The sequence below is a fragment of the Humulus lupulus genome, chromosome 6 (assembly GCF_963169125.1).
Source record: "Humulus lupulus chromosome 6, drHumLupu1.1, whole genome shotgun sequence".
Lineage (NCBI taxonomy): Eukaryota > Viridiplantae > Streptophyta > Magnoliopsida > Rosales > Cannabaceae > Humulus > Humulus lupulus.
In genome coordinates, this window is record NC_084798.1 from 34,429,627 (window position 1) to 34,451,922 (window position 22,296).

A 22,296-nucleotide genomic window follows, 5' to 3' on the forward strand; every position below is an offset into this window, starting at 1 on the left:
ACGTTGTCAATGAAGTGGGGCTATATATCCTCTACGAAGAAGTAAATATCACCCAAGATGACGAAGCAAATGGGACACTCACATACGAACCGGTAAGCATATGCAAGATATTTGAAGGAAAAATACTATTCTCACCAAACATTTCATCACGTCACACAGACGCGCTTGTCAGCTCGAAGAATACTCGACCTTTCTGGTTCAACTCCCGACTCCACTCGACATGACGACCAACACATTTCACTCAACTAAGAACAAACACGTATATCCTAGGTGCAATAATATAGTACCAAATTACTTTTACCTTGCTTTATGGACAACCACTATATGTTTTCATTAAACCTAGGTGCAATGTTTCATGACTAAGAAGCATACTTTGTGGTATTTAGTTTGATTCTTGCTAAAAAGAAGTAGTCACCAACTTAACTAGTTATGCTCATTGTTTAGAATACTTTTATCATACTCATACTTGAATATATTCATCGTTCATACAAAAAAAATGAAAAATTAGAGTATTTAAAAAAAATGTAAAATTTAAAAAAAAATATTGCAACCATTCTCATCCAAAAATATTATATAAAAAATATATATTAAAACTTCATTCACAATTCTCATCCAACCTTTTTTAAAATAAAAATATATTAAAACTTCAATCCACAAAGGCAGTGAGGAACAACATAAATAAAATAACAATTGTGAAAAATAATTGAAATCATTGTGTTTTTTAACTCATTAAATGTGTCTTGTTCGATTACCAAATATTCATACTTATTCAAATAGGCAAATTACTCAAAACACCCCAACAATACATTAAATTATTAGTTTCTAGATGCAATTACAAATATACCTCATTCGTCAACTAATTTTTTAAGGTAAACAAATCAAGCCGGTAAACAAAATCGACTATCATAAGTTAGGGGTGAGTATCGGTCGGTTTGGGCGATTTTTTCATAACATAAAATCCAGAATTCGATTTTCGGTCCGGATTGGTGCAATCCAAAAACCAACCGACCAAACCAGTTAAAAGAAAAAAAACGACCGTTTTAGACCGCGGTTTGGTCGGTTAAACTGACCAAACCGAATTTCTTATTTTTTAAAAAATTAAATTTTTTTTTTTTGAAAGTTTTAGTTAAAAAACTAAATTTTTTGGATTGTTGAAATCCATTTTTGTGCATTTTTAAAACATAAATATATAGAACATAATTTCATATTTGTTTTATTTTTATTTAATAATTAATAATTATATAACATTATATTATTATATATTATATTGTTCGGTCGGTTTTGATTCCGCCGGTCGGTCCGGACAAAATTTTCAAATCGACCGAACAGTGGCGGTTTGCGCCGTTGGCGGTTTTTTCGGTGTTCGGTTAATATTGTGAGGGCCCGTGGGCTATTCAACATTTTCATAAATTGTCATAAATTTGTATTCGTTATCAGAAGCAACATATTTTTTATATTAAAAAACATGGGCGGGAGACGTTCCGTAGTCACATCAAGGTTCGAATCCAAATACTATATATATATTTAGAAAATACTTTAAAAATGAAATTTTTGGAAGAAAAAAAGGTGAGACAGCAAAATTAATATAAGTGTTATTTGGTAAAATAGATTTTATTTAATTAATTAAAAATTTAAAAATTAAACATAAAATATGTTTGGTAACTCTATTTTTATTTATTATTTTTTTAAATTTTAATTAAAATTTATTACATTTTGAAAATATAATTTTTTCAATTTAAAATTTTTTTTAAACAGTTTTCAATTTTTTTTTTTTTCAAATCAATACCTTATATTATTAAACAAAAATACAAATAAAAGTTATCAAAAATGTTTATTATTTTTTGTTTTTAAAATCAAAAAACAAAAATAGTTACCAAATAAATTTTTATATTTTAAAAATAAAAAAAAATATTTCTAATTTTGTTTAAAAAATTCAAAAACAAAATTTTTAGTTTACGGGCGATAATAAGGAGACATAAAATTAGGTTTATTTGGAAAAATCCCAACAGTACAATCTCATTTCCATGTAATTATGGTAAAGTTGGTACGGCCTTGCCCTGTTTGGGTTATAATTGCCTTCATATTTCATAATTCGATCGGAATATAGAGCACGGCTTCTCATCGGTCACCTCCAGTCCAGTCAACCCAGACCACGACTCATTCTATCTCTATAACTATTTCTGATTATATAGCATAAATGTATGTATAACTGAAATTGGAGGATTAGGGGTGAGGTATTTCAATTCGAAGATCGTCTGCCATGGAGAAATTAGTGCTTAAGCTCCGGAATTTGGATGCTTACCCTAAAGTCAATGAGGATTTCTACAATCGTACACTCTCCGGTGGCGTAATCACTATCGTCTCCTCCCTCGTTATGCTTATTCTCTTCTTCTCCGAATTCTGTACGTCTCCCTCTCTCTCTCTCTTGCTGATTTTAGGGTTCTTTTTTATGCTTTATATTTAATGCGTGTGAACAATTGTTTCTCCAACCTTATTGCGAAAGACTTTTTTTTTTTTTTTGGGTGGGGGAGGGTGGTTTAATGAAGAGGGGTCAATATGCAATGAGAACTATCGGTTTTTTTCTTTCCCTTTACAATTGTGGTAATTTAGGAGGAGGGTCAGTTTTGATAGCGTCAAAGCAGAAATCCAAATTGGGATCTTAATATCATTGGTTGAAGCTGTAGCAGAGATCATTGGTTACAGCTTAAGAGTCTCTGTTTGGATTGCATTTACAGCTTTCGAAAGTGTTGATGTGACTGAGAATTTCAGCTAATATAACTGATCTACAGCCCAATGATGTGTGGTTAATATGGTATTTGATTTGGTTATTTTACACTTCCTTGCCTTAAAATATGAATTTTAGAAGCAGACTATTTTGGAAATGGTTTCACTTGTGATTGGCATAGATTCTAACTACCTATCATAAACATTTTGATAAATTTAGCTTTTAGATTTAGCATAATAAGGAGCTAGCAATGTGAATGATTATTTGAGAAGCACGACTACATTATACCAACAGGCCCTAACAGTGTCAATACTGGTGTGTTATTTGATTTTTTTTAATTTAATATCCATCATGAAGTTTATTTCTTGCTTATTGAAACGATGGTGCTGGCTTATAATGCCTCCCTATTGCCCTTAAGTGAGTCAAGCGTGTAATTCTTGGCATCGTCTGTGTATGTTTGCTAAAGTTGAACAAAGATTGTATCTACAAGAAGAAAGATAAGTCCTTCACAATTTTATTTTTCTTTTCAAGTTAGGAAGTTTGTATTATTAAATCCAGTGAAGAAGTACAAAATATCCATTGCATAAATGGTTATGATTGGAAAACAAACTTTGGGGTTTTCAGAAAATTCATGGAGTAGAGAATTATGTTTGTTAGCTTTATTTTCTTTCAACTTATTTTGATTTTTAACATAATTTAGGAAACAGTAGTTGGAAAAAATAAACCTAACCCAACTAGGAAATAGTCCAAAAAAAATGGAAAAAAAACCTTAGTAGGGCAGATATAAAGGTGCTTTAAAGTTGTGGAAATGAAGGCCCTGATAGTTTGGGATATCCGAATTTAAGAAATGAAAGAAAAATCTGAGTATTCATGCATGGAAAACGAAAAAGTCACTTATTCAGGACAGGGTTGTGATACATTTTTCTTAAGTACTAATTTTTTTAACTTAGCCATTTTCGAGTTTCTCTTTCTCTCTCGTTATTTCTATCCTTGAAACCTGTGGTTGTATATATCACTTTGGTACTTTTGACAAATATATTCTAGATTGAACTTCTATAAACTTGGGTAGTCCGTACTCAGAGGCAATCCTTACTTATTCGCTAACCTTGTTGCATACAGCTACATTTTATTCCTTTTTATAGCTAGGTGGTTGTAGGTTTTACTTTTTAGGGGTTTGTAAATTGTTAATGTTTTACTTTCCCACCATATGTTGATCCGTACAAATTGGTTGTATTTTTCTCCATGTAAATCAATTAATTTATTAAGTTATTTTCTAATTCATTCAATCTCAGCATAAGTATGTACTGCAGTAGAAGGTCTTTTCATTTGCTGGCATATTGTTTGTTTGCATTTCCCTGTTGTTTGAAGTGGCGCATGTTGGCCCTTTGTTTGATCTAGATTTCTTGGGGTACGTAGGATATGATAATATTTGATTGGATTAAGAAAAATAAGATACAACATAAAAAGAATCAGCGAGTTCATTATTTGCAAACAATAAATTATTGATAAAGAAGATGGATGCATAGTTGCAAATTTTTGTCTCACAGGGAGATAGATTTGATAAAATTATGTTATTATTCTCTACGGGACCAAATTATCCAATACTAGGTGGATTAATTTTCAATATGCTATCTGATTGCAAAATCAAAACACATCATAAAAATGATTTAATCTTATGCCACTTTCCAAACATGACCTTATAGCATTATACCATGGTTGGCACCTCCAATAACTTTAGTTTAATGTTATCTTTTGGAGTGGATTGGTAAAGTAATATCAGTAGGCCGAAGATGACAACTAATGCTTGTGAGTTCTAGAAAAAGGAAAAATAGTTTATAGTCGAAATGACTATAATGTTGCAAGTTCTCTTTTGCTGCTGATTTCACCGCATAACCTGCATTTATGATGTTTATCGTTTTACTGCCTGTTAAGAGCCACTTGTACTGTTGTTTGTTTCTGACAGTTGCATTTCCTAATTACTAATTAACTATCTTTACAGCATTGTTCCTCCACACTGTCAAAGAGACAAAGCTGGTAGTTGATACTTCAAGAGGCGAAATCCTAAAGATCAATGTAATTTATCCTATTATTTTCCCATCGAACTTGTAATTGTTGCAAACTGGTTATAACTTTCTGAAAAACCCTTGTGCACTCAAAGATTCGTATAAAAATGTCTACCCTTTAATCTTCTGCTCATTTATGAAATAGCAACACAAAATTTTCTCATGCTGGTTATATGATTTATTCAGACAGTGGTTTCTTGGGTGTATTGATACTACATATATTTGAATGCAGTTTGATGTTACTTTTCCAGTTCTTCCATGTTCCTTACTCAGTCTCGATGCAATTGATATCAGTGGAGAGCAACATCTTGACATAGTATGTTCCAGTTAAAGATGTCTTCTCTATTTATTTTGGTGGTTGTGATGCTAATTCCTAATTATATTGGATGGTTTGGCTTTTTGCTATATATTATTGCAGAGGCATAATATAGTGAAGAAAAGAATTGATGCTCATGGTAATCTAATTGAAGCAAGGCAGGAGGGAATTGGCGCACCAAAGGTTTGTGGGGAATAATACTGTATAATTTATTTATTGAAGGAAATATCTGTGTAAATTATTGGAGGAATGTATGTCTTAGGGTAAACATTTAATTAGAAACAAGTAGTTGCATAAAATCATGCCTATCCAAAAAACTCAAAGCAGGAGTACTCCATCCTTCTGTTGATTTTTTTTGTTATTTTTTTCATTAAAAAGCTTTTTATGATTCTTACAAGAAAAGGAAGATGGAGATATGTGGATCAAATTATGTTGACAGTTTCCATATGAATAAAGACTAGAGAAAAAGACACGGGGATAATGTGACATAGTTGAGTTTATAAGTTTTTTAAGAAGTGAAAACATAAGAATATTTTTCTTTTAACTATGAAATATAAGAGATTTTTTTGTGTGTTTATGTATTTATATTGATCTTCCAAAAGATGATGAAGGAGCATTCTTATCACCGTTAGTTAATGAAGTGAAAGGTGGGGGTTTCATGTGTTGGTCTTTGTACCACAAAAGCAGAGCTTATGGCACTTGCAATGTACCCACATGTTGGCTGGTTGGTCTAGATTAGAGGTGTGAATGTGGGCCGGCTCGGCCCAGCTTTTTAACACGGAAAATTCGGGCAGGCACGACCCACCACATCATGTTGTGCCTGACTTAGGCACATATTTTTGTACGTGCCATGCTTGTGCCTCCCGGACTATTGTCGGACTCTTGCCGTGTTAAAAAGCCCAGCCTGTATTTACTTCTCTAGCCTAGATAGAGTACCTCAGAAGCAATACAAAGTCACACTAGGTAATCAATGTGTTTATAGCTTGAAGATGAGTTAAGGTTCTACTAAAGAAGTCAAAATCAGCTGAAGACATGGGAAGACGAATTTAATTGTTTAATTATAGTAATAGGAAAGATGCTGTGTAGTTGTTTAGGGTTTTATGAGTCTTGCCTAGCTTTTTTTTTGGTGCTGGTGTTTTGGTCTCTCAGTTTCCGGAAAATCTATTAACTCTCTATGGTTTCTGTTTATAGACTATAGTTATTGTGTTCTTGCTCTCAAAATAATTTAACCTTGTTTTTGGTAAAACAATAAAAGGCTACAGTTAGGGAGCATCATTAGTCATTTAGTAAGTTACACTTGTAAATGAGAAAATCCATTAGAGATGCAAGATTAAAATATTGAAAATAAGAGAATTTCATGCCTAAATACCCTGACCTGACAAAGATTAAAAGGTAAAGGGATACACGCTTGAAGATAAGTGTGGCCACGGACTTGACCAATGATATGACTTAAGAGGAATTACAGGTATAATACGGCAGAGGATGTGCTGTGGGATAAGATTAAATACCTAGTAGCATTTTGTTTTTGTATAATACCAGAGTTTAAAGGAGGGCTTTTCTCTGATATGCTTAGGGATTGGCACTACTTTTAAATGTTTTATGAGCATCCTTTTTATGATTGTTTTGATAGAGTGTAAAAACTCCAGTGTTTTCATTACACTCTGAATTTGCTTGTTATACAAGTTCTGGTGTTCTGTTTCAAAAAACAAAAATCTAATGATTCCTGCTCCCTGGGTATGGTTGGTTTAGTGCAGTACAAACTATGAATGTAACTCTAGCACAAGGAAATGCATAGGCAGTTTGAATGTTCTTCTCCTTTCTTGTCTTCCATTTATGTTTATGTTATTTTCGCCTTATAATAGTGAAGAATGATGTATTTTATTGATACTACTGTTTACTATAAGTTTTCATTTTATGTCAAAACATAGAATGAGCTGATTTATTTAACTACAGTATCTAATTTATTATCTATGTAGCGCTCTGTATGACATGCTCTTACCTCTCTCACCCTCTTTTTGGTCCTGCAGATTGAGAAGCCCTTACAGAGGCATGGTGGCAGGCTTGAGCATAATGAAACATATTGTGGTTCATGCTTTGGGGCAGAAGCGGTATGTTGCAGTTACTTGTGTTGCTATAGCATCTTGTCATAGTTATAGTTATATTTGTAAATCATATAGAGAGTTTTACAATGTCATTGATGTTACCATTAATAAGAAGGATAAAACAAATAAGAATTAAAAAACATAAGTTGGCGATGTGTACCATTTGTGGTTGATGTTAAAGAAATTTATTCTCGAAACCTTAAGAACGGATGAATGGCTCCAGGGAGATAAACTTATCAATCAGCGACTTTTGAAAACTGAAAATGTGTTTTAAATACTGATGAATGACTCTAGGCTATTTGTCGTATACTTAAATAAGATTCGTAGTATACTTAAATAAGATCTTAGTCATCCGCAATAGTACCTTTGATTTTGATTTTCTTCTAAATATGATTTTAATGTCATCTTGTTTCTTAAATTATATTTTGATAAAACTTATTGCTATTTAGGAGAATGTCCTAGTGAAATTGGATTTCTTAATTGCTTACACTTTAAGTGGAAGAAGAAATCATGAGGCATTTGACTGCTTAAAGATAAAGATGGGATTTCTTATGACAAAACATTGGCTGCATACCAAATGACAGTTCTACAATCTCATGTCATTTGATAATAGGATTTGTATGAAGGGAAATTAGTTGCAGGTGCCTTTCCTAACAATCAAATAGCTGCTGAACCTTTTTCTCCTAGAGGTTCAATATACAAAAATGAAATGTATTTCAGCCTTTATTATGCAATTCTGCTTATTAGTCACTAATATGTTTAAAACTTGAATCTGTTAATATATGACCTGCTCCTTACTCCATAATTCTTAATCTCTCTCTCTCTCTCTTCATGCAGTCTGATGATGAGTGTTGTAATTCATGTGAAGAAGTTCGTGAAGCATACAGGAAAAAAGGTTGGGCAATGACGAATACAGACTTGATAGACCAGGTAAGTTTGGAATACTTTCCATATGGTATTTTTTGATGTAGATCTTCGCACAAATGTTGCAATATAGAAAATGACGTGTTATAACTACTTCATAGAAGTTTCTCCCAAAAGACTAGCCTATGAGTGGAGGGTGCCCAAGTAGTTATAAATCATTAGCCAACCCCATACTTAGTCGATGTGAGATCCTAACAACATGAATTTTGTTCCATGGACTGCTATGAAATGACTCTTACCCTATGAGAGGAGTGAAATGTATCACATAATTTAGATTTTCGTATAATTTATTTACTAATCAATTTCCACAATTAAGCTTAGTAAATATTTTCTCTAAAATGCAAATAAAATTCTTTTTCCAAAAGTTTTGTTAATTTAATACTTATATTTTATTAATGTTTATATATCCAAAATAATTTTGCCATAATTAATTGTTGACAATAAATTCTTTTTTTTTTTCGAGATTTATCCCCAATAACGGTTTACAGCTCGGTCTTAAATAGAGTTTTTCATAATTCCAACTAAGATAACCTCCAAAATGCATAACAAATCCAAACCCATGTTAGTAACTCAATATTTGGGATTAAAATATACTTCATTAATATTGATTAAAAAAATCCCAAAAGTTTGTTACATTACAGTACCTACAAGTGATGTAAGTTTTGTCGAAACTTAGAACAGTGTAGGAAATAACTCCCACATCTTCTCCTCTAACTCCCAAGTTGCTTCATTGGTGCCGTGAGTACACAATTGCACCTTAACTAACGTTATCACCTTACTCCATAATACCTTGTCTTTCGGATCCAAAATTTTTACCGGCTTTTCATCATAGCTAGGCTTAGATCCATGCTCAATTGCTCATAACTAAGTACATAAGCCGAATCGTTAATGTATTTTCTCAGCATGGACACGTGAAAAACATCGTGAACTTGGGATAATACTGGTTTAAGAGCCAACTGATAAGCTACTTCCCCAACCTTTTCTAAAACCTCAAAAGGCCCTATATATCTGGGACTAAGTTTTCCTTTCCTGCCTAAGCCCAATATTCCTTGCAATGGGTCTATCTTCAAGAAGACCTTGTCTCCTACCTCAAATGTTAGATGTCTCATCTGCTGGTTAACATACTTGCGCCAATGATTAATCGAGGTCTGCGATCTTTGCCAAATTTTTCTGATGTCCTTGGTCACCTTGTTGACTTCATCAGTATCCAGAAATTTTCTATCACCAGCTTCATGCTAATGAATCGGTGATCAGTTTTTAGACCACATAGTGCCGTATAAAGAGCCATCTTAATTGAATGTGAGCAAACTCTATCAACGGTAGCTTTTGGTTCCAAGACCCTTGGAAATCAAGTATACACTCTCTCAACATATTTTCCAAGGTCCTTATTGTTTGCTCACTTTGTCAATCAATTTGGAGATAAAAGGCCGTGCTAAACTTCAGCTTTGTGCCCAACTCCATTTGCATTTTCCTCCAAAAGGCTGACGTGTATTGTCTGACACGATCAGACACAATAAATAAGGGTACTCTGTCCAGCCTCACGATTTGGGTATGAAAATAGAGACTTTACAGAATTTAGAGAAGCAGGTTAAAGAAAGGCAAAATAACAACCAGAGAATATTGCAACATTCATATCGAGCAAACAAAAACACTATCTTATACATTTATAGATTATATATATAATATTTTTTTGTTAGCAATAGATTATATATATCCTAAATCAGAATAGGAACATTTTATTAAATAGAAAGGGGTACCAACAATACAGGAGACTTAAACAACATTCTCTCAATTACAGGAGTCAGTAAATAGTATAAAAACTAGAGTTCCAAACAAGAAAATTCTTTGTGGATGTGAAAAAGCTTTGCTTCTATGAAAACAAAAGACTATTCCTTCTTTAGCGAAGAAACTAGCTACCTTGCATTCATAAAATTAAAGCCACTAAGAAAAATGATACTTTACTAATAATATTAGCAAATGGTCTACCTCCTCTGTGCTTCGTAATACGAGTGCACCAATTAGTATATATCACGCAACTACAGGAAAAGGAAAATTATTTTGCAATCCATTGAACCAGGCAAAACTTTGTTAGTAGGGATACCCTACATTCATAGGGGATAAAGTGGGTTCATTTGTAGATGTCAGTGGATTGTGAATTACATTACAAAAAAGGACGCTGAATTAAAGGCTACTTTCATGTGGGTGTATGCATATATATACATATACATGTACAATATTTTAAAGAAATGAGACTAATATATTCAATAGGAGTAAAAACAATAGACACAAAAGGGATCAAAAGTAACTCTCACCCTTGAAACCAAGAAAACAAACGAAACTACCAGGAAAAATGATTAACTTATAACAAGAATTCTGTATATATTATTGAGTCGAAAATAACTCTAAGTTGATTTGAGCTTCTCATGACTTTTTGGTTTCCAGTGCAAACGTGAAGGTTTCATCCAAAAGATAAGAGATGAAGATGGTGAGGGATGTAATATTGAAGGATCTCTTGAAGTTAACAAAGTGGCTGGAAGTTTCCATTTTGCCCCTGGAAAAAGCTTTCATCAGAATATGTTTCTGCAGGATTTGCTGGCTCTCCAAACAGATACTCACAATGTATTATGACACATTTAGTCCCTTGTCTGATAAATTGTTATTTGGTTTACTATTATTGAATTAACCTTCTCAAGTGAGTCTTTTATTTCTTATACTCTCTGAGGCATTCTTGTGTTTGTATTAATCTTGTGTGATGCAGATAAGTCATAAGATAAATAAATTAGCTTTTGGTGACTATTTTCCTGGCGCGATAAATCCACTGGATGGGTAATAATATCTTTCTATTCCAGCATCTCTATTTAAATGTTGATTAGATTATCTATCTTGCATCAATCCCATACTGGTGCATTTGGAATTGCCTTGACAAAAATTGGTTACATTTTCTTCTCTTGTCTTTATCTCTCTGCCCTTCATTGGCCCTTTTTATGTTTTCTCATCTCTCTCTCTTCCTGCATCAACCACTTGCTCAATAAATTTAGCCAGGATTCTGATTCTAAGATCTATCACCTTTTATATGCATTTTCAGGGCTAAATGGACTCAGGAAACACTAAGCGGTTCGTACCAGTATTTCCTCAAGGTAAAGAGTTTATTTATTTATTTTATTTCATCTGATTGAGCTCTTTTTTTTAATTATTTGAACATTTTGACCTTCTGGACCATTATGACTGCATGCTTTTGGATAATCTTTGTTTAATTGATATTTTTTTATTGCTTGCACTGTCCTAACAAGTTGTTTGTGAAGATAATTTGACATTTACTTTGTGCGTCACAGGTCGTTCCTACAAAGTACACCAATATTAGAGGCCATGATGTCCAATCAAATCAGGTATAGTGTAAGAAATTTAATTGTAAATTATGTAGTTAATCATTTTTTTTCTTTGGATATTGTACTGAAATGCTAAGTGCACACTGTGCAGTTCTCTGTGACAGAGCATTTCAAAAATGCAGAAGCTGGACACTTCCGATCACTTCCAGGAGTGTTCTTCTATTATGATTTTTCTCCAATTAAGGTTTGTTCTTTGTACTCATTTTGTGAAGCTACTGGTTAATCATATTTAGAACCTTCCACTACTCGGGGGCTGTCAATAGTGAAAACTTTCCTATCCTCACTTTTTTGTTTTTTCATTTTGTGGAAAGCAATTGTCTAAAGTTGCTTTAATTTTTCGTTTACTGGTTCTACGGTCATGACCACGAGGAGAATAGGGGAAGATATATTAACAATGATAACCATCTAAGACCAAATAGGAAAAACAACAAGATAATGACACCATCCTGAAGTCTAAATGTGGAAAGAAGATAAGAATAATTAATTTCTCATGATTTATTGACTGTTGTATACAAGCCTATTTATAGGCAGATTTACACCGCAGTTCAGCATGGAGAAAATAGTAACTAACCTTAGAAAATAAGGAACTTATCTAACAGCTTCCTAGAATAAGGAAATTCAAATTTTAATAATAACTAAATCAGATATTTCTGCGTATTTACATTTTAATAAAATACATATATTTTATCACTAAATATGAAACTGCAATATTATCAGATAATGGCAGCTAGAACAAGATTTTATAGATCCGCCTTTGCTGATTTAAATCAGGCAACCATTTTGTTTTTTCTTTGGGTCTTGATTTATCTGTAGATTTACTTCATATTATGAATTTGATATGCTGAGCTTACTACCATAATCAGTTCCTCTAAACATTCTTGAAATGCTGCTCTTTTTTAATGTCTTCCAAAACTCAAAACACCTTGCAAGATCATTCCATCTTCATTTATCTCACGAACATCTCCTGTATGGTGATCTAAATATTGTGCACTTCTCTCTCTCTTTTGTTTTTGTTCCAATAGTTTTCAAAAGAAGATTCTCAAAGTCTTCTGTAACTCTTATAACCAAATAGTTGAAGTTTGAAAGTCTTTCCATATTAGCTGCTGCCAACTGAGTGTTTTAAAAAGAAATAATTGGTATCAAAGGGAAGCTTATCCATGGTTTTGTACAGGAGATAATAAATAACACATTAAGTGAATGCTTCTATTTTGAAATTACAAAAAGTGCATGATCATTCCTTGAAATTAATTTTTGAACTGTATTCGTATCTGTTTTGCAGGTAACGTTCAAAGAGGAACGTGTTCCTTTTTTACACTTCATTACCCACCTTTGTGCCATAATTGGAGGTACTCTCTCTCCTCTCTCCTTCTCTCTCTCTCCAAGGACAGAGGGCAAGCAGTTATAGGAAGTAAACAAAATAAAACTATTGCACTAAAGCAATACCAGAATAATTACTGGCTTATTTGAAATATCTGAAAACTTTGCATGCTTACTTATACTATATCTTCTGGCATTATTATTTTTCACAGTAATCCTTTGATACTTTGTTACTATGATGCAACTAATAACTATTGATGCTTCTCTTGAATATGTTCAGGTGTTTTCACTATAGCTGGAATAATAGATTCCTTTGTATATCATGGTCAAAAAGCAATGAGGAAGAAGATGGAAATTGGGAAATTTGGCTAATTTATTTTTCTTTTAGTGTTTTGTATAATGTGCCTCCAATACTATGGTTGGTAGATTATTGATCACTTTTTTATTATCATTATCATTATTTTTTTTTAATTATAGATTGTTGAATTTATGAGGTTGACTTTGTACAGTACACATCAAACATTCTACTTGCCACTAGGAGACTAGTGATAGAATCATTCTTTTGACAAGAGTCACTTAGTCACAACAACAAATAGGAGGCTGACTGATAATTGAACATGAATTTTGGTTTGAATTTTTTTTTCCCTACTCGTTACTCCCAATTTTTCTATTTTTCTTGCCCAGCCATCTGACAAAATTTTCAAGGGAGTTTTATGCCTCTGAATTGAGAAAACATGTCTAATTCTCAAATGTGGGGAAATAGAGAAAAAAACCATCTTGGTAATTCAAGTAAAATATCAAGTTTGTTTTTGGAATTTTGAAAATGTTAAAACTAATCTTTAACTTTTAAAGACAAAAAAAGTACTTATATGTTAAAATTTTTTTTAAAAGACATTAATACTTTAAATTTTATAACTTTAATATATTTAAAAATTGTTTATAGACTTTTGGCTCCATATATCAGTGCTTTTTCTAATTACCAATGGAAATTTGAGTTTCTATGCGTCATGTGGGGGGCTAACTAAAAAAAGTCCCGAATAGTGTATACATAAAAAAAGTATACTACTTTCCTCATTTTTTTAAAATACCCATGTCATAACTCAATGCCCAATGCCCGTCTTTTTATCTCTCTCTGCTTTTTCCCCATGGACGACTACCCCTTGGTTCCTTTGCACTTGTTCCTCTCTCTTTCCCTCTGATTTTGATCCCCTAAACCAAGAACCTCAAAGCAACATTGACACTAACACCACAAAGCACCGTCATTTAAGTTTAGGGGTCGTTTGGTATGCAGGGATCTAGATACGGGAATGAGAATCTGAACACTTTTTCATGTTTGGTACTGGGTTTGAGTTTTTCTAACCTGGGAACTTGTACTTTAGGAGTTTTAACTTTTCCTGATTCTAGGTTCAAGTGAAACCCATCTGAGAAGTGGTTTTCAGATATCCAGGAATGTGAAACACTTCAAAATTATTATTATTTTTAAAAAAAAAATCTTAAACCAATAATTTTTTAACTAATGACTTATTTTATTTTTGAAGCTTATAATATAAAAACAAATATACATATATCATACTATACAATGATAAATAATATTTGTTTATTTAAAGAAATTGATTTGTAAAGCCTTTATATCATTACTTTAGTTTAAAATAACAAATAAAATAAGGGTATTTTTGTAATTTTAAAAATTATACTTGATATGGTATTCAATAGATGTGTTTTTTTTAATTCTGTTAACAAATATTTCATGAGTAAAATTGTTTACAAATTATTTTGATGAAATATATTATTATATTAATTTTATGAAAATATGTAAAAAAAAATATACATACTATAAAATGATAAATAATATTTGTTTATTTAAAGAAATTGATTTGTAAAATCTTTATATCATTACTTTAGTTTAAAATAATAAATAAAATAAGAGTATTTTTGTAATTTTAAAAAGTATATTTGATTCTAGTATTCAATAGATGTATTTTTTTAATTCTGTTAAAAAATATTTTATGAGTAAAATTGTTTATAAATTATTTTGATGAAATATATTATTATATTAATTTTATGAAAATATGAAAACTTGCCAGATTCTCATGCACAACCAAACACAGAAAGTGATATTTCCAGGAATCATAGATAAGATTACAGTGCACAACCAAACACAATGATGTAAGTTTCCAGACTATCAGATTACCCTCTTCAACTAACCCAGTAATATGAAAACTGTGAACTCCTCATACCAAACGGCCACTTAGTGTTTTGACATTTTTGGATTTTCTTTGTCATTAAATTAGGTTTTTTTTATTTTTTATTTTTTAATGATTCATATAGCTTGAACTAAGGAAAAATTTTAGTTAAAACACTAATCTATATATTTTGAACAGAATTGATCATGATTTTAAAAAAAAAAAATCTGAATTTTTTTCAGATTTGAAACTAGTAGAAACTCGATTTGGCTAGATGGTGCCCGATGGAGCTCAATGCCAACTCGGCAGGCCTTAAAAATAAAGATTTTTATGAAAAAAAGCGTTTTGGCTCGATGCAGTTTGATACATTTCTTATAAAATTTGGGTGTCTATTTGAAGTTTTTTTTTTTTTTTAATTTAGGTGTTCTTTCAAGATTCTACACGTTTGAGGAACATATATGCATAGATAGGAAATGTAAAGCTTGAAAACATACCAAAATTCAAAACAATATCCTATTTTTGGTCGTGATTTTTAGATCTTGAAAAAATACTCAAAATAAAAAAAAAATCACCTCAAACGGACACCTGAGTTAAAAATTACACAACTTGCAAGAATTACTTTGAATTGGTACAATCAGTATCGAGCCCTATAGAGCAGTGCATCGAGCACCATCAAGCTAGGCATAGAAAACATGATTTTTTTATGGGAAAATTGATGATTTTCGATGCCCAACTCAGCGAAGCCTTAAAAATCAAGATTTTTATGAATAATACAAAATATTTTGGCTCAATACCTTGCTCGATGTAGTTCGATGCAATTCTTGTAAGGTGCTTAACTTTTTAGGCGAGTGTCCATTTGATGTGATTTTTTTTGGTATTTTTTCGAATCCACACGTTTAAGATATGTAAATACACATTTGAGAAGTGTATATCTAGAATCCACGACCAAAAATGGGATATGTTTTTTTAAGTTTGGTATGTTTTCAAGCTTTACACTTCCCAAATGTGTATATATGTTCATCAAAAGTGTAGATTTTGAAAAAAATATCCAAATTAAAAAAAAACTTGCATTAAACGGACACCAAAATGAAAAATTGCGCCTCTTGCAAGAATTACATCCATCTACATTGAGTCGGCATCGAGCTCCATCAAGCCAAAACAAAATTCAAATAATTTGTTGTACACATGTTTTTTTTTTTTTTATACTCATGATTGTTTAAACTTTGTTTTCAGTATCGTAAGTTATTCATAATTTCTTAAAAATTTGCAGAATGTTCTAAATAACTATAATGCACGCCATATAAAAAATTGAGATTATAACCATCCATATGCCAAAAACATAAAAAATGATTACACCAATATTGACAAAAAAAAATGGCTGCACCACAGTCGTCCCCATATTGATTACGAACATGGGTCACACCTGCATATCTTTTAGCATTACAGGGCCATAAAAACCTTAAAACTTTTGTGCTAGGCACATGTCCCAAGTGATTCTTGCATAAACCCTCTGTTAGAATTTCTAATACACTCAAATAACATGAACAAACAATAATCTCCAACACATAATCCAAAATCATGTCATTATAAATACATATATGAGAAATCCTAAATCATAATTCTATAGATCCTTTGCTAAATTAAAGAAGAAGATTAACACAAGAGCGGAAGCACTAACCTGATGCCATTGTTGGAGATTGCATAGAGGGTTTAGATCTTCCTATATAATATATATCTCTATGAGAGAAGAGTCTCTCTTTTCTTTTCTGTTAATGGGATGACAGACAGAATAGAATGATACATATATATAAGGGACCACAACCCTAATTTATAATTAGTGATTTCCAATTTTGCTCATTATAAAATTAAAAATTCACTTTCCTGTTTCTACACATTAAATCCATGACACTTTAATACCCTATGATATTTAGAACATAATTGGTCACTTAATTTTATATCACACTTTATAATAGCATTATACATTATACATATGTGTCCATAAAATAGTATTTTAATCCAACAATCTCCCACTTGGGCAACATATGTTTCCTTATAAATGTATAACCTTATGAGCTCAAAATTTGCTATCATATAAAGGTATTCTTTAACAATCTCGTCCATAAACCATATCCATATAGGATCAAAGCGATCATTGTCATATTAATCATGACTAAACCCATCAATGGTCACATATACAAATATAGTTAAATGACATAGATCAATCATGGATGCGTAGCATGGAAATTACATGCAATGTGAACCAAACATGTCTATTTCCAACTGGTCCTTCTTAAACTTTAGTGAGGTCAGAATAATAAAAAACAGAGTGAATGAACTGAAAAACTTCATTTCTGATCAGAAAATAACCAAATACATAAATGTCTGAAATAAACATAAAGCAAATAAAATACAAACTCCCACTAATTCATGATATCCTCAAACAATACCACACCCATATGAGCAATGTGCTCATGAAAGACCTTGGGTGGTAATCCTTTTGTGAGCGGATCTGCTATCGTGGAGTGTGTCCCAATGTGCTCTATGGATATTTGTCCACTCTGCACTCTTTCTTTCACAACTAGGAACTTTATGTCAAGATGCTTTGACTTGGATGAGCTCCTGTTGTTGTTGGAATACAATACTACTGAATTATTGTCACAAAATAACTTGAGTGGTCTTTCTACATTCTCCAAAATGCGCTGCCCAGTGACAAAGTTTCGTAGCCATATTCCATGATTCGATGCCTCATAGCATGCTACAAATTCTGCTGCCATAGTGGAAGAAGCTACATGTAATGCCCCAGATTCCCTAATGTGGTTTAGCAGCTGGATTTGTAGGTCGGGAGGGCCATAACTGCTTAATTACATCATTTAATGTGTTTATGCATGTTTATGAGAATTATATTATAATATAATGTTAATTGTATGCATGTCGATGTTATATGTTGAGACCACATTATGATGTGGGTTTGTTCGAGCTGTTCGACATGAGACGATCGTAGAATATTGATTAGCGGTTTAGTCACAACAGGTTTAAGTGTCGGGACTTGGATTGAGTCTCGGGGTGATTTTGAGGGTTAGAGTGTTACCGGGAGACAAAGGGTAACGGGTTGTGAATTATTGGTGTTTGAGATTATTGAGAATAGCGGGAATTGGAGAGCGTTAATTATGATTAACAAATTAGGAGGAAAGTACCAAAAATGCCCTTGGGAGCCTTTAGAAAGTATTTATTGACCTAGGGGTAAAATGGACATTTCACCCCTAGGATAGATATAACATTTGGTGACTGAAGGAAAAGATGGAAAAACAGAGTATATTTTAGAGTTCTCCCGTACCTTCTTCTCCTCACTGTTCTTTGTGGTTTTTGAACCAATTTTGAGGATTCAAGCTTGGGAAGTAAGCCTTGGGAGTTTGGGAGTGTGTTCCACCATTGAAGACCATCATAAGCCAAGCTTTGGGTAAGTTTCTAACCATGGTTTTCACTGGTTTGCTCTGTTTTGGTTTTGTTTTGCAGCTGAGTTTCCTAGGATGAATTCATGGTTTTTGTTGGGAGTTTTAGCTAGGGTTCCCATGCTTGTGATGTTTGGGGTGTGTTAGGATGGTTTTTGGGTTTATTTGGCATCAAGAATAGGCTTTGGAAGCTTGGAAATCGAGTTAGAAACGAAGGAGATGAAGAAGGTCGGTTCAGGCATGTTTTGGGCTGGAGGTAGCGCTACAGCGCCACCCTAGGGCGCTATAGCGCTCCTCAGGAGGGTTTTTGGCCTTTGGGAGGTTCTGAGTAGAGCGCTGTGGCGCTAGGGGTTGAGCGCTGTAGCGCTACCCTGTTCCTTCCAAACCCCGTTTTGAGTGTTTTTAAGGGTTTTTTACTTGGGGTTTCAATCCTTAAGGCCCGGGATCGAATCTACTCACCGTGTGGGCATGTTTCGGGGTCCCGAGGGTGGAGCTTAGATTAAGACCCTATTATTGTGGATTCTCATTAATGGAGGTTATAATTGGTTGTGATTAGGTAACCGCTAAGGAACTAAAAGATCGATCGTTCTCAGGGGTCGTCTTTATCATACTTCTCACTCAAACTTGAGGTAAGAAAACAGTGTATGGATACAGTTGCACCCTGTAAAGGTATATGACATGCATGGTTTGATATTGAAGCATGTTGGTTGATATATGTGAACGTGGATTGCATATTAAATGCTAATGAATGCCGATTACCTGTTTAAGACACTGACTAGCCAGGGACCGACTCTAAAGTCGACGATTACGCATTGAATGACTCTATGGCATTAACGCGGGACCGACCCTAAGGTCGAAGAACTTATAAGCGCTTGCTTGGTCTATGACCAGAAGACTATAGCCAAGGTATATGACCCCGGTGACCGTTTGTCACGTGGCTAAGGGACGTTGTCCATAGCTTCGACTCTAGAGTCGTGAGGAAGGTTATGTTGGTGACTAATCACCATGCACCTGTCCTGATCGAACATATGAAAGAATCACTTAACTGTTAAGCCCTGGTGACCCTATCGTCACATGGCTAGAGGGAGCGACGCTCGTTATTGTGACTGTTGGCTATTGTCACCTATTTGTTGGATTGATAGTCCTGAATGGTTACTATGATCGTTGTTGATATTATATCATGTTCTATTATGTTTTCTTGCTGGGCCTTGGCTCATGGGTGCTATGTGGTGCAGGTAAAGGAAAGGAAAAGCTGGGCCAGCCTTGAGTGGGGAGCTTGGGCGGTGTGATGTACATACAGGGCCGCTTGACCGCCACAGTCAAGGAGTTCTCAGAGGGACTAGGGGTTTACCCTATTTTTGCTGCTTAGGCCGGCGGAGTTTGTAAATATTGGAACTGTAGTGACTCTTTTGTATTACGAACTACTTGTAAATATTTTGAAAGGCTCATGAGCAGTTTATTTACTTAACGAAAAGTACCCTTTCCTTTTTGCTGGTTTTTCACCTTAACCTGATATTAACACTTAGATCACGTTTTTAACCAAAGGACTCGGGTAGCGGGTCAAATTTCCGGTTCACCGTTCACCGTAACTGTTCTGGGGTAACCAGGGCGTTACACTACAAGTGTCTGTTTGACACTTTTCCAAGAAATAGCTCCTCCAGCTAACATGTAAATATAGCTTGATGTAGACTTTCTGCTATCTTGGCACCCAGCGAAATCAGAATCAGAATACCCTACGACCTCCAAACGATCTGGTTTCTTATATGTGAGCATGTAACCTTTTGTTCTCTGAAGATATCTCATAACCCTCTTGGCTGCTATCCAATGGTCCATACCAGGGTTGCTTAAATATCTGCCTAACATTCCAACAATATAGGCAATATCCGGACGCGTACAAACTTGAGCATACATCAGACTCCCAACAGCTGATGCATAGGGAATCTTTTGCATTTCTTGAATTTCAAGGTTACTTTTAGGGCACTGACTGAGACTGAATTTGTCTACAATCTTGCATGCCAAATCTTTTGAGTACTTTATCGATATAGCTCTTTTGTGATAATCCAAGAATACCTCGAGAACGATCTCGATGTATCTGAATTCCTAATACAAAAGAGGCGTCCCCAAGATCTTTCATCTCAAAATGCTTAGATAGAAATCTCTTGGTTTCGTGCAATAAGCCTATATCATTAGTGGCAAGCAATATGTCATCGACATATAGAACTAGGAATATATACTTACTCCCACTGAACTTGTGATATACACAATCATCAACAACATTCATCTCAAAACCGAATGAGATAATTACTTGGTGAAATTTGTGATACCATTGACGAGAAGCTTGCTTGAGTCCATAGATGGATTTTGTTAATTTGCAAACCATATTCTTTGGGTCTCCCGACACAAAGTTTTCTGGTTGCACCATATAAATTGTCTCGTCAATGTCTCCATTGAGAAATGCGGTTTTAACATCCATTTGATGTAGCTCAAGATCAAGGTGAGCAACAAGTGCCATTATTATTCTAAAAGAGTCTTTCGATGAAACTGGAGAGAAAGTCTCTGTATAATCAATGCCTTCTTTCTGAGTATAGCCTTTAGCTACAAGACGCGCTTTATACCTCTCCACATTACCATTTGCATCCCTCTTGGTTTTAAATATCCATTTACAACCAATTGGTTTTGCACCGTCTCGTAATGGGACAAGTTCCCAAACTTTATTGTCTTGCATAGACTTATACTCTTCTTTCATGGCATCAATCCACTTTTGAGAGTTAGAACTTTTAATGGCCTGATGAAAATTGATTGGATCATCTTCCATCATTCCATTGTCATCCTCATGTTCTTGAAGAAATACAACATAATCATTTGAAATGGCATTTCTTCTTTCTCTTGTGGACCTTCTTAATGGCTCTGGTTCTTGAGGTTGTTGAGTTTGTTCTTCTGGAACAATTACCTCATCTTGATTTGGGGGTTGTTCAACATTGTCTTATTGAGGTTCTGGATTCATTTCTTGAACAATGACAGGTGTAGAAGCCTGAACATTGTCAAAAAAGATAGTAGGAACTGAGTTTGAGCTCAATTCCTCCTCAAAAACAATGTCTCTAACCTTATTTCTCCCCCCAAACTCAACATCCTAAAAAAATGTTGCAATTCCCGTCTCAAAACTATTTTTAATTGTGGGATCATAAAACTTATAGCCCCTAGATCGCTCAGAATAACCAATAAAGTAGTTGCTCACTGTTTTGGAGTCCAATTTTTGTTCATGTGGCTTATAAGGCCTTGCCTCAGCTGGACATCCCCAAATGTGAAAGTGTTTTAGACTAGGCTTTCGACGTGTCCAAAGCTCATAATGTGTTTTTGCAACTGCTTTAGTTGGTACTCTATTCAGAATGTAAGCTGCTGTCTTTAATGCTTCTCCCCAGAGGGACTCAGGTAAGGTAGAATGAGCAATCATACTTCTTACCATATCCTTAAGAGTTCTATTGCGTCTTTCAGCAACACCATTCATGCTAGGTGATCCTGGCATGGTGTACTGTGGGACAATACCGCATTCCTCTAGGAATTTAGCAAACGGTCCTGGACGTTGTTCGCCTGAGCCATCATATCTATCGTAGTACTCACCACCACGATCAGATCTTACATTTTTAATCCTTTTGTTGAGTTGATTCTCAACTTCAGCTTTATAAGCTTTGAACACATCCAGAGACTGGGACTTTTCATGAATGAGATATAGGTACCCATAACGTGAGTAATCGTCTATGAATGATATGAAATATTGTTGACCATTCCATGATGCTGTAGGGAATGGCCCACAAATATCTGTATGAATCAATT

General features: G+C 33.8%; 1 protein-coding gene across 1 annotated transcript; it reads left to right on the plus strand.

Moving 5' to 3' along the window:
• Nucleotides 1–2,002: 2,002 nt before the first annotated feature.
• On the plus strand, nt 2,003–13,467 carry LOC133782035 (uncharacterized). The gene is made up of 13 exons (XM_062221181.1): nt 2,003–2,402; nt 4,725–4,798; nt 5,021–5,104; nt 5,207–5,287; nt 7,132–7,212; nt 8,044–8,136; nt 10,573–10,749; nt 10,889–10,956; nt 11,216–11,267; nt 11,463–11,516; nt 11,608–11,700; nt 12,796–12,862; nt 13,114–13,467. The coding sequence occupies exons 1-13, from the start codon at nt 2,261–2,263 to the stop codon at nt 13,203–13,205; spliced, it is 1,158 nt and encodes a 385-aa protein (XP_062077165.1). The 5' UTR covers nt 2,003–2,260; the 3' UTR covers nt 13,206–13,467.
• The last annotated feature ends 8,829 nt before the right edge of the window (nt 13,468–22,296 follow it).

Excerpts from the sequence above, each read along its gene's own strand:
- LOC133782035 (XM_062221181.1), top strand. The coding sequence starts at position 2,261 with ATGGAGAAATTAGTGCTTAAGCTCCGGAATTTGGATGCTTACCCTAAA. Across the intron at positions 2,403-4,724 it reads TCTCTTCTTCTCCGAATTCT|CATTGTTCCTCCACACTGTC; the intron begins GTACGTCTCCCT and ends CTATCTTTACAG. Across the intron at positions 12,863-13,113 it reads CCTTTGTGCCATAATTGGAG|GTGTTTTCACTATAGCTGGA; the intron begins GTACTCTCTCTC and ends GAATATGTTCAG.